This window comes from Elaeis guineensis, chromosome 13 (genome assembly GCF_000442705.2).
Source record: "Elaeis guineensis isolate ETL-2024a chromosome 13, EG11, whole genome shotgun sequence".
NCBI lineage: Eukaryota > Viridiplantae > Streptophyta > Magnoliopsida > Arecales > Arecaceae > Elaeis > Elaeis guineensis.
In genome coordinates this window covers 72,263,712-72,275,780 of record NC_026005.2, presented here as the reverse complement: position 1 = coordinate 72,275,780, position 12,069 = coordinate 72,263,712, and the positions used below count along the sequence as shown (strand labels likewise).

At 36.1% G+C, this 12,069-nt stretch overlaps 1 protein-coding gene across 6 annotated transcripts; it reads left to right on the top strand.

Annotated features, from left to right (window-relative positions):
* The first annotated feature begins 2,773 nt into the window (after positions 1–2,773).
* Positions 2,774–11,621, top strand: LOC105056079 (GDP-mannose transporter GONST3). 6 transcript variants are annotated; one of them, XM_073247368.1, is made up of 4 exons: positions 2,774–2,948; positions 5,154–5,369; positions 9,622–9,759; positions 10,163–11,621. In XM_073247368.1, the coding sequence occupies exon 4, from the start codon at positions 10,163–10,165 to the stop codon at positions 11,294–11,296; it is 1,134 nt and encodes a 377-aa protein (XP_073103469.1). In that variant the 5' UTR covers positions 2,774–2,948; positions 5,154–5,369; positions 9,622–9,759; the 3' UTR covers positions 11,297–11,621. The 6 variants fall into 6 exon arrangements, with proteins under 6 accessions (XP_073103469.1, XP_010936454.1, XP_019709895.1 ...); XM_010938152.4 differs by lacking the exon at positions 9,622–9,759; XM_010938153.4 differs by lacking the exon at positions 9,622–9,759 and having other exon boundaries at positions 2,775–2,937.
* Positions 11,622–12,069: the final 448 nt, after the last annotated feature.

Here is a 12,069-nt window from a genome sequence, read left to right as displayed (position 1 = left end):
TTGAAATTATAATTTTAATTTTCTTCCATTTTTATCTTTTTGGCATTCTATTACGTATTCTTTTCCTCATTTCTTTTTTTAAAGTTTAATTTATAATTTTTTTTTGAAATTATAATTTTTTTTTAAAGTTTAATTTATTTTTTTTAAAAGTTCAATTTACAAAGTTTAATTTTTATCTTTTTGAAATTATAATTCTTATTTTTTTTAAAGTTCAATTTACAAATTTCTTTTTTTTTCACATTTTTTTCTCATTTTTTCACTTTTTATGCATTTATTTTTTTATCAAAATTTAATTCAAATTATAATTTTTTTTAATTCAAATTTATAATTATATAATTTTTCTATTTTTTACATTTCTTTCTGTTTTTATGAAATTTTTTTATGCTATTTTTTTTTAATATTTTTTAAATAAATTAATTTAAATTTGAGAAAGTAATTTGAAATGATATTTTTATTTTAATTAATTTTAAAAATTTTATTTTTTTAAATTTCAAATTATAATTCTTATTTTTTTTATTTTTTTAAAATTTTAATTTTTTAATGGCACTTTTTATTTTTTTAAATTTTTTTTGAATATTTTTGGTAAGAATTTGAAATGATGTTTTTGAATTAAATTTAAAATTTTTATTTCTTTCACATTTTTTCTCTTTTTTTTCTTTTTCTATGATATTTTTAATTTTTTAAGATTTTTTAGATATTTTTAAAAAAATTAATTTGAAAAAAATCATCTAAAATTATTTTTTTATTTGAATTACAAATTTAAATTTTTATATTTTAAATTTCATTCAAAATTAAAATTTTAATTTATTTATTAATTTAAAATTTTAAAAATTATTTTTTTTCCATTCTTTCCCGATTTTTTCTTTTATGGGAAAAATAGAAAATATCATTTTGAATGGTATTTTTAAAAATGCCATTTTAAATGGTTTTTTTTTTTTTTTTCGAATGATGCCATCATGGAAAAAAAATGGTGACGTGGCAGGGAGAAAACGCCATTCAAAATGGTATTTTTCTCTTTTACATTATTTTGATAAAAAAAATTAGATTTTGAATTATTTATATAAATAATTTTTTTTTATTATTTAAAAAAAGTTCAAAAAATTTTTATGCCGGAAGCATTCAGCAGGAACTCTCTAATATTTAAGTCAGACAAGCTCTCAAGAAATAATAAAGATGTTACGAGAGCATAATGATGGCACAAGCACACGAGGGCTCCAGAGTACTTGCATAGAAAGTTCTTTGGAAGTAGTTTATGTAGATGAGAGCCGACACCCATCGTCAAGGAATCCGAATGTTTTGCTTGGTCATTTCTGGTGGTTGATCCAACATCAAGAAGGTCTCAGGTGGGCATTCCGCTTGTGCATCTTGTCCCCCACGACTGTGAAAATCGCTCTCAATCTTGGCCAAGGAGTCGCCGGCCGAAGGAAGAATTTGAATTCTCCGTGCACCTCTCAATGGACCGCACAGCAGATTTTGACGGGTTGCTTGGAGTTTTTCTATCAAGCTTTTATTGATTGATTTGCCACACCAGTTGCGGCCAGTTCCAAAGCATGTTAGTAAGTACAATATGTCTCTAGTGCTTTAATTTTTTCGGTTGTCATCGAGGAAGAATAATCTATATGGAACCGTTAGTTGATGTGCCGATCAAGGAACCAAAAGATTCGAAATCGATTGTTGATTTATTATGATGGCTAATTGCTTATGGCAGTTATGTTTAGTGGGCTTTTATGAGGTTTAATTTGTTCACAAGTTTTGATTTATTTTTTCAATTTTGTAGATTCCTATTATTTGTTATTGGCACCATCTCACCAATTTCTATCCCTCCTCCATGTGTAATGTGTAATGATGGATTTGCTGGTTTCTTTGACGCAGGTGCCTATTACTTGGTTTGTTATTGTTTCTAGTTACTTGTGATACATGTGTTTAAATTATCTATTATGGGATGTGGTATTATTCACAAGTTCCTATCACTACCTTGGTGTTTAGAGACTTGAATGTTGGCCTATTTTATAATAATGTAGGAACTTGGAATCAACACAAGTTTGTTTGTATGGAAGTCATGTTTTGATCGTGTATTCCATAAGCTCATTGGCTACAATGTTGGTTGCAAATTCTTCCGATATTAGGCAACCATTGTAGCCGCAAAATATCCTTCGTAATGATGGAAAGTGAGGTTCAAGAAGAAGCAGGTCAATCCAACCATCACCCTACTAGCTCCACCCTGACTATTTTCTCTTTGAATTCAAATTGTATCTTCTGTGTGAAATAATTATTGATTTTGTTATGCAATAGACAGTTAGATCGCATCCTGCATAGATCTCAAAGTATTTTAAACTTTTTCATTTATCCATACATACAGATCTTGAAAATGGCCATTGCATGATCTAATAGTTGATTCATGAGAAGAAAGGTAAATCCTTTTTGGGCACGAAAGATACAGTCATTGTCCTTCCTCCCCCTTCCCCTTCTCTCTCCAAAATTAATTTGGGCCTATAGGGTCGGGCCGGGCCGAGTACGCCGATCGGGCTTTGGGCTGCCCCATCCTTGCTCGGGCTTAGCGGGTCGGGCTGGCTTTCAAGCTTGAGGTCGGACGGGATCGGCGCAAGGTCGCTGCGACTCGGTCGATCTTGTCTTTCCTCCAGTTCATTTATTAACTTAGAATTACATCATATAACTGCCACTTGGAGATACTCAGATGGGACCCGCAACGAGCAGCGTAAAGAGAGTCGAATACGCACACTCGCTGTTCGCGCCAACGATCCGAACTCCGGCCTCGCGATCCCCATCTCTCTCAATCTCGTTCGCTCGAGATCTCCTTCCAGTTCCTCTCGCTCCCCTGAGTCCTAAGGCGAAAGGAGGCGCTTCAGAACGAAGAGATCTGGTGTTGGACTCGGAGGAGCCTCGGAGAAGGAAATCGGGAGACGGGTTGATTCAAATGTAATTCCCCCGTGAGTTTCTAAAAGCCCCTCTGTTCTTCGATTAGTCGAAGTTCTAAGAGTAAAAACTCATTTTTTAGCTGGATTTTTGGCTGTTTCCGAGTAATTTGGTGGTAAAAATACCATGTTCAGAGGATTTTCTGAGTTATAAGGTTGGATTTTTTTTTTTTGATTTCGTACTTTAATTTATTTTACCCAATGTAAGATTCGGTAATCGATGCAATCCAGGTTTGGAACCTTTATTCGTCGCGTCCGTGCTAATTCTCGCGTCGTGATATGGATAAGAAATAGTTAAGACTTTGATGTTAGGTTTGAAAGCACGGTCAGATGGTTTTGATAGCTTACATGTTTTAAGCTACAAACTAAACTGAGAAATGCAAATGTGATGCAATAATGGATTGGTTTTAGTTAAAACATATTTATTGACTTATTATTGCTTAGGTCATGTGATTCTTATTACGTTTTCCATCAACGATTTTATGTATTGTTTGAATTTTTCGAGTCATTATGGCTGAACATAAATAAGCTTATTTTCAGTGATTTTGTATGGACTTCTAAAGAAAAACTAATTATTGATCTCATGTCATGTGATGAAGCAATCAATTTATTCAAGCTGTAGGTTCATCAAAGCAAGAATGACAAAAATTAAAAAAAAAAAAGGCATCTGGCTTGACAATGAGATCAACTTATGGGATGCATGAGTATTTGTTTTTGCAGTAATGCTGAATAATTCCACACAAGTGAGATGCCATAGATTAACCATATTCAGCAAAAAGAAATGCGAAAAGGGGAGGGGGGGGCTGTGGAAGGTGGTCAAATTTAGGCCTGCTGAAATGCAGTGGTCTGTGCACCTTAGGAGCATAAGATCTAATCGCATGGCAGGAATATTAATTTTATAAAATGAACAATAGGGGTTGGACAAAATATTATGCAACTTCAATACAAAAATGTTATGGTTGAGAGGGACAGTTTGGCATGTTTTAAACTTTGAAAGATAAATTGAGGAAAGAGGAGAAAGATGTTTTCATCTATGAGATAGTATTCCCAGGTAATAAAGATGATTAGAGAAAACAGATTCAGGTAAGGAGGATACCTGAATAGATAAGGTAGAACTCTATAAAGAAGATATATAACATGCTACTTGCGCAAAGTTCCATGGAGACATTATTAATAATCTCCAGTAGCACAAAGTTTGAACATTGGATACTACCATGTGAAAATAGTATTCTTTGGTCTATTGAAACTGGAAACTTATTTTATCTAACAGACACCATACCTACTTTTAGAATCAGATAACATATGTTATTACATAAGAAATAAAGGACACAAATTTCAGATAAGCTCAACATTTTCTTGCCTGGAAGTGTTAATATCATAGTTAGAACAAGTAAATACATGATCGTTAATTACATGACATTCCAGTTGCCATCTCAAACTGAAGAGCAGGAAAACATGATAACACAGAAATTACTAAAAATTTATTTCTCACTGGAAATTTCAGGGGGGATGCACTGCCTAACAGTTGTCTTTAGCATAAATTTATCTGTGTGGAAACCTTTTTGCTTTTCATTTTCTTTTAAAATTCTCTTTGCAAGAAATCAAATGAGCTTTTCCAAGAGTAAGGTAAAATAAAGGACTGCTTCAATGCTTGCAATTTGGCCTTGTTAAGTAATCCAAACAGTTTGTAACTTACCGATTATTACACAGAAGCCACTATCACATATATACTTCACAGACACGTGTATACTGAAACACATACATATTCATGGATTATGGTACTCTTGTTATCTGGCTTCATGTAGGCAGTTAATGTGAAATGGAATGTTGAAATGAGTGCAAAACTTGAAGATATCAGACAACACATTCTTTGAAACAAGATATATCAGGCCTTTCCCTCCTGTTTTAATTCTTGTAATAGATTCACATATATATTGTACTTTACTGCTCAAAATATAACATGTGTGCATAAATATGTTTATATATGTGTGTGTCTATAGGTATTTGTGTTGGGATTGCTGGCATTTTTCTTATAAAACTATATTTGTGTGTGTCTATGACGTAATTTAGAAAAATCTGTTGGAAGATTTTTGATATCCACTTGCTTGTACAAATTTTGTTCTGTGGATATAGATTTTGCAGATTTCATTACAGAGGCACTCTATATTTTCTAGTTTTCTCAATAGCTCAGTGACTCTGCTCTACCATGCACTTTTCTAGCTTGAAAATCTACACAAATCATGGAAGTTATTAGAGTTCATGTGGTTGTCCTGTAAAAGAGGAATGGTCCTGATAGGGATGATGTAAACGGCTAACACCACCAGAGTTAAGCAACTTATATTCTTTCAACTATACAAACATCGTTCTCTACCTTGGTTGGACTGCTGTAGAGACCTGCAGAGGGACTAGACTTTACAAGAAGGCTTTTGTTTGAAGGTATGATTTGAACTCATGAAAAACAATTAGGACTGTTTAACTAGAAAGGAAGGAATATTATTGTTTCTACATTCTTTCATGGATCAGAGTGCCAATCCATGCCAACAGTGTTGAACAGCACCAGGCAGGTGCTTGTAAGTGGCATGCATGTGTTTATCGAGCAGGGTATAACACTGTATTAAACTGTACATTGAACCATGCCTATTCTTTGAGGGTTAATTCAGCTTGATACTGCTCAGTTCTGAGCCAAAAGTGGTGGAGGATCCCCTTTTCTTCCCTTTTTTTTTTTGCATTTAAAATGTGCCAGCATGGCAGAGCACATGCTGATGCTGTCCTGTCAACTGGATGGCACCATGCTTGCCACCAACACTTAAATCCTTCATTTCCATCCTTTTGTTCTGGAAATTTCTTTTCCTCTATTTGTCTACCACAAGTAAATCAATGTATGTATCTTGTATTTCTGCATGTAGCTCTTCTATTCTTAAATTTTCCACCTTTCATATGGACCTTTTCCTGTTTAAGTTCTAGGTATTTTTCTCTTGCTACCTAGTTAACTTTGATTTTAGATTTTATGTTTGCATGCATGCACCAATTGTTGGGTTGATTTTTTTTTTTTTTTTTTTTTTTAAGTGTTGGGCTGATGTTTTTAACATGCCATGTTTTCCCCTTTTTTTCTTGTTCTTTAACTCTGTCTCTGTAAGATCTGTTTATCCAGTGTTGGTGCAGAAATATCAGCCCGCTATTTTTAACTTGTTATTGGCTACAATACTTTCTGCTTACCTACCTATACATGCACTAAATCTGCTAATCAGCTAATTTCAAAAGGTTCTGAGTGGATTTCAGATATAAGCATTATCATCTCCCTGTGATGCTTTTAGGCATCATGTTGATACTGTTCTTGATTAGTTTTGTATTTATTGATGTTTCTCTATGAATTGCAGAACTAGGTTTACTCCATAACAAGTGTTTTTCAATCTTCATAACTTTCATGAAGTCTGAAGTTTGTCAAGTTTTAGCAATGCTAAACAAGGGAATATAAAACTGTTAGGACATGAACAGGTCACTACTACTGTCAGCTTATTTAATCAAAAGCTTTTAGTTGCATGAAATTCAGCTATCTGCGTGGACTGTGGAGAATGCCTCTCTCTATATCTTCACTCTTCTTATTTAAGGAAAATTATTTTTAAAATTATTTTTAAAGCGATGTACTTTCACAAGAGAAATCAGCATCAGAGGCCCTAGTCAAATCAGTGTCACAGAGGAATTCCCCTGCCAATTTAGTTGTTTTCATTTCCATGTTCCAGAAATTTGATGCTGGACTTACCTAGGAAATTGCTAAAGATTTCTCCAGAAAGGACAAGACATAACATGATGACACCAAGATTTAAAATACAGTTTTGGTTTCAATCTGCCTGGTAGACTTTTAGTATTGGTGGTTTTCAGACAAAAAATCAGAAAAAATGAAAAAAGAAAATAAGAAAACGAAATAAGATAAATCAGGGCAAGTTCCCTCACATCATTTCATTGTGTTTTAAGTTTTCTTGGTACAATATTTGTATAGTTCGTGTAGATTTAAGCTGAAAGTAAATTGTATTAAAGCCGAAGGTATTAAATATTTCACACTAACGCACTAACCTATTAATGACCTGCTTAGTAATATTGCTTTTGGATTTTCATTGCCAAATAAATAGCTGCAATACTGCATGGAGGTTGTTGATGGAGATAGCATTTCCATGGAACTTTTGCTATTCCTTTCTTTTATTTTCACTTTTTCTGGAAGCTCCTACATGTGCTCATATATCATTTATTTCTGTGTATTGCATTATTTTTTATAACTTGAAAAGACACAACAAGGGTGCATCTTACCCACCATAATGACAAAACTTGAATATGACAATAACAAATTACATCATCAGAGGTGTAAACAAGGTTCGTGGATTCGATACCAGAGCCCATGTCGGTCGGCCAGTCGGTGGTACGGGTTGGTACGGATCCATATTAGACCGGATTGGCGCGAATCGACGCAGGAAAAAGAAGCAAACCAGGAGGAGAAAAAGAGAGAAATAGAGAGAGAGGGAGGAAGAAAGAAAAGGAGGGAGGAGGAGTCGGAGGGGCCATCGGATGGCCTCCGACTGGCCGTTGTGGCCGTCAGACAGCGTAGTCCATGCATGCGTTGCCGTGGGTGTGAAACAGGGGCATTGGCCCTATTTCATGAGGCTTTTTTTTTAAAAGCCGAAAAAACATGAAGCTGGCAATTAGTTTGCCACTTCACTTAAGTGAAACTGGCAAACCGTTTGCGGCTTCACTGTTTTTATTTTTTTTAAAAAAATTTAAAAATGAAGCCGGCAATGGGTTTACCTAAGTGAAACCGACAACCCGATAACCGGCTTCACTATTCATCGCATTTTTAAAAAAATGGGATGAAGGACAGGAGCGATAACCCCTATTCGCAGCCACAGATCTATCCGTGCGGTTTTCGTCGGCTGGTGGCCACGGGGCTACCTAGCAAACTCCGATGGCCCTTCATCAGTTGCGCCTCCCTCCAGTAAGTCGCTCCCCCCTCTCTTTCTCTCTTGTTTAAAAGCCCTATCGGCGAACCGAGCCGTGGAGACTTCCGCTGCCCTCCGACGGCTAGAGCAGGCCTCTGACGGCGTCGTAGTCTCTCTCCCTCTCCTCCTCTCTCTCTATCTACCTCTCTTTCCTCTCTTTCTCCCTCGGTGCCGGCGTGTGCCGCTTTCCAAGCCGGAATCGTCCTAGTTCTCCACCAGTCCAGTTTGACACGCCCCGAACCCCCAGTTCGGGACGATTCTGAAAATCTTGAGTGTAAATATATGTGTGATTAAATTATGCTGATGAATTTTACAAAACATTTATCACATTGACTTGTTAGGCAACCCCATTGAAGAAAGCCAATTGATAAATGATCAAAACTAAATGACCGGAAAAAATCAGCTGAAATTGTTTGAAACAGAAAGTTTCAGTCAGTTTGAGATCAGCCTTGGGCAAAACTTTCAATGGCACTTTGATACTGTAGAATAAGGGTGCATGGTCCTCAGGGTGGTCATGTGTCTTGCTAACTTTTTGTTATGTATGGAAATGACTGAGATGGTCTGGGGGAAGGTTGTTTGAAGCAGGCTCTGAAAGAAGCTTGTTAATTGGATGTAGGGAAATAATAAAAATGCTTAAAATATGATGATTTCCTTCAAGAATGGATATAGAATATTTTCAAGTCATGACAATACAATAGGTAACACTTTCTTGAGTTGATTGATCCTAAAATCATGATTTGTTGACATTTACAAGAGCCTTTAGTATAAAAATGTTCTACAAATTAGATATTTTTAAGGAGCTTCACTTGGTATAGTTTTGATTTGGAATTCAAGAGAATATAAAGTTGAGGGGTTTGGTATTGTATTAGCTCTTTTGAAGGAAATGATTTCCTTTTTTTGAAAATGCTAGGATGAGGTTTACAATCTCGGTACCAAACCTCATACTGGTACCTTCTTGGTGTAGTGTGGATGCACCTAGTTTGGGATTGATTTGGCATACCAATACTCGGTACCCCTCCCTGTAAAGTACGAATATTTGTTCGATACCAGTATGGTAACATAGTGCCTGATACACACTGGTATGACATACCATTAGAAAGTTGGTCTTGATTATGCTAGGATTTGAGATATTTGTGTGCAAAAATTTTTAGATTTCCATGTGGATGCTTGTAGCATTATTGGATCTAGACAGCAATCTCTAATAGGAGTTTCAGCATCAACCCAAAGAGAATCCCAAATAAAATGATGCCGTCTTTCATTTATTTCACTCTTACAGGTGAAGATGAGTATGTTTGGTAATGAAACGTCCTTAATGGGTGACTCCCTTTTGAGTTTATTGTTAAAAAATTAGGTGCTTATATTAGAATTGCTATACTTTTGTATGTGGAAAGAGTGAAGTAGAACCTTTTTTTTTGAAAAAAAAGAAAAAACAAAAAGAAGATGCGGATTACTAAATTAAATTGTTTAATTTAGAATGCTTAGTTTTACCTATTGGCTTTCGATTGGCTAAGAGAAGACAAGTTGGGTTTTAGTGAGCTACGTGGTCATCAGTTGGTAAACATACAAGGAATCACTTCCTCACTCTGATCTTGTAAGGTAGAGCTATTGACATCCTGGGTGTTTATTGGTGCAATATGTTAATTTTATCAGGCCTCTTTTGAACTCTCCTTGCTTTTAACTTCTTTGATTGCTTTCATATTCAGCAACGTGAAGGGGAAGAAAAGGATAGATGAGACGATACTGACTTGCCAATATGTCAACCTAATATAGTCAGCTCCATTGACCATGACCAAACAAGGCACACTTTCTGTGACTTTACATGATTATGCATTTCCTTTGAGGTACATCCATTTCAGAAATAAAATTAGGTTTGCTAGGAAACTGGTTGACACCCTTTCTGTGACTTTACATGGTTATGCATTCACGTCTATTTCAGAAATAAAATTAGGTTTGCTAAGGAACTGGTTGTTTGACCTTAGAGTAAAATCTCTAGTTCAACACCAAATTTGTGCATTACGGCCTATGATTTGAAGCATCCGTTGTGCAACACTCTGACTCATGTTTTATTACAGCGACATCAGCAACAAAAGGAAGAGGAACCATATAGCTGTAGCTATAAGTTTTTTGTATAATGAATCCCAGAGCCTAGAAACCATAGAATTCCTTTTGGTTTGCTTCAGTTTGCTCGCTTTTATTTTATCATATGTTCAATTTTGAAGTCAAGCAACTTCTGATTTGTTGCAGATGTCTGATGATACTAAGACTCTGAAGAACGATTCTTCAAGTAGTACAGATGAGGCTTCTTCCACATCAAAAAATGAAGTGACATGGAATCACAAACTCGTAAATTTGGCACAGCAAGCATCGGTATATGGGGTAGCTGCTGGCTACTGCATATCGGCATCACTCCTTTCCATAATCAACAAATGGGCAGTCATAAAATTTCCGTACCCAGGTGCTTTGACTGCCTTGCAATATTTCACCAGCGCATTTGGAGTTCTAATGTGCGGATGGCTGAAACTTGTGGACCATGACCCTCTTGACATCAAGACCATGTGGAAGTTCTTACCTGCTGCTATCATCTTCTACCTCTCTCTCTTCACGAATAGTGAACTACTTCTCCATGCCAATGTGGATACTTTCATTGTGTTCCGTTCTGCTGTTCCAATATTTGTAGCCATTGGAGAGACACTCTACCTGAAGCAGCCATTGCCTTCACTTCAGACGTGGATTTCCCTTGCTACAATCTTTGGAGGCAGTGTGATCTATGTCCTGACAGATTACCAATTCACTGTGATTGCATATAGTTGGGCTTTAGCTTATCTTACAAGCATGTCAATAGATTTCGTGTACATTAAGCATGTCGTCATGACCATAGGGCTTAACACATGGGGCCTGGTGCTCTACAACAACCTGGAAGCACTGATGCTGTTTCCCCTGGAGCTGCTGATAATGGGAGAGCTCAAGAAGATAAAGCATGAGATCTCTGATGAATCTGACTGGTACTCATTCGGCGTGGTTTTGCCTGTGGCTCTGTCATGCTTGTTTGGTTTATCCATATCCTTTTTTGGGTTCTCTTGCAGACGGGCAATCTCAGCGACAGGCTTCACGGTGCTTGGAGTCGTGAACAAGCTTCTCACTGTTGTGATAAATTTGGTCATATGGGATAAGCATTCCACCCTGCTGGGAACGATTGGTCTACTAATATGCATGTTTGGTGGTGTTCTCTACCAGCAGTCTACCACCAAGGCCAAGGCAGCCAGAAACGAAACCGAGGCCCCAAATAATGATGAGGAGAAGCAGCAATTGCTAGAATTGCAAAAGATGGAGACTGATCTAACTGAAAAACATGGTGTTTCAGGCTGCACTAAGAAGTAAGGGTGACACAAGGGAGTTTCATGCAGGATGGCACTTCCAATATGGTGACAATCATGATAGCTAAATGGTGGAAATCCCAGATTGTTTTGGGGGGAGAAAAGTGTATGCAGACCCCCTTTATTAGTTAAAATTGGTTCTTTCAGTAGACAAAGATTAGTTGTTTCAATTTTTCTCATGATTATATTATACAGGGACTCTGTATCAATTTTTTAGCGAAAAGCAATTATTCTGCCTACTAGAAATTAATCTGATTCTGTAAATAATATGGACAAAAGAATTTAGTTTGTGAAATTTCAAAGGTGATGCTAGACTGCGTATTGTTATACATCTGCGGGATATATATATCCAAGTCACCTCTCATTCTTGGTTTGTATATGTCTCAATTGTTAACAGGGATGTTAGTGACAAGAGGGGCTCCGATCATCTTCCAGCAAGGCGAGACGTTCAAAATATATATAACCTTGCACTAGACAATGACATTATAACTTTTGGTTGGTTTTATCACAATGAACTATGGTTTGTTGCGATCTCATTCCGGCAGAATGGGAATCCCTCAATCCTTCTAATTTAATTCTTATTTTGCTATTCAAATTTCATTCTAATTCTAATTACTAAATATGTTGAGAGATATGATCATTTTCATTCTAATATATTCTTATTTCAGTCGGGATCAAATGCACCCTTAAAATGATAAGGATAAATAAATGGAAGAATGAGTGAAGATTGGCAGCACCTTTCTTTTAGCAGCATCCAAGGAGATCAGTGCTGGTATG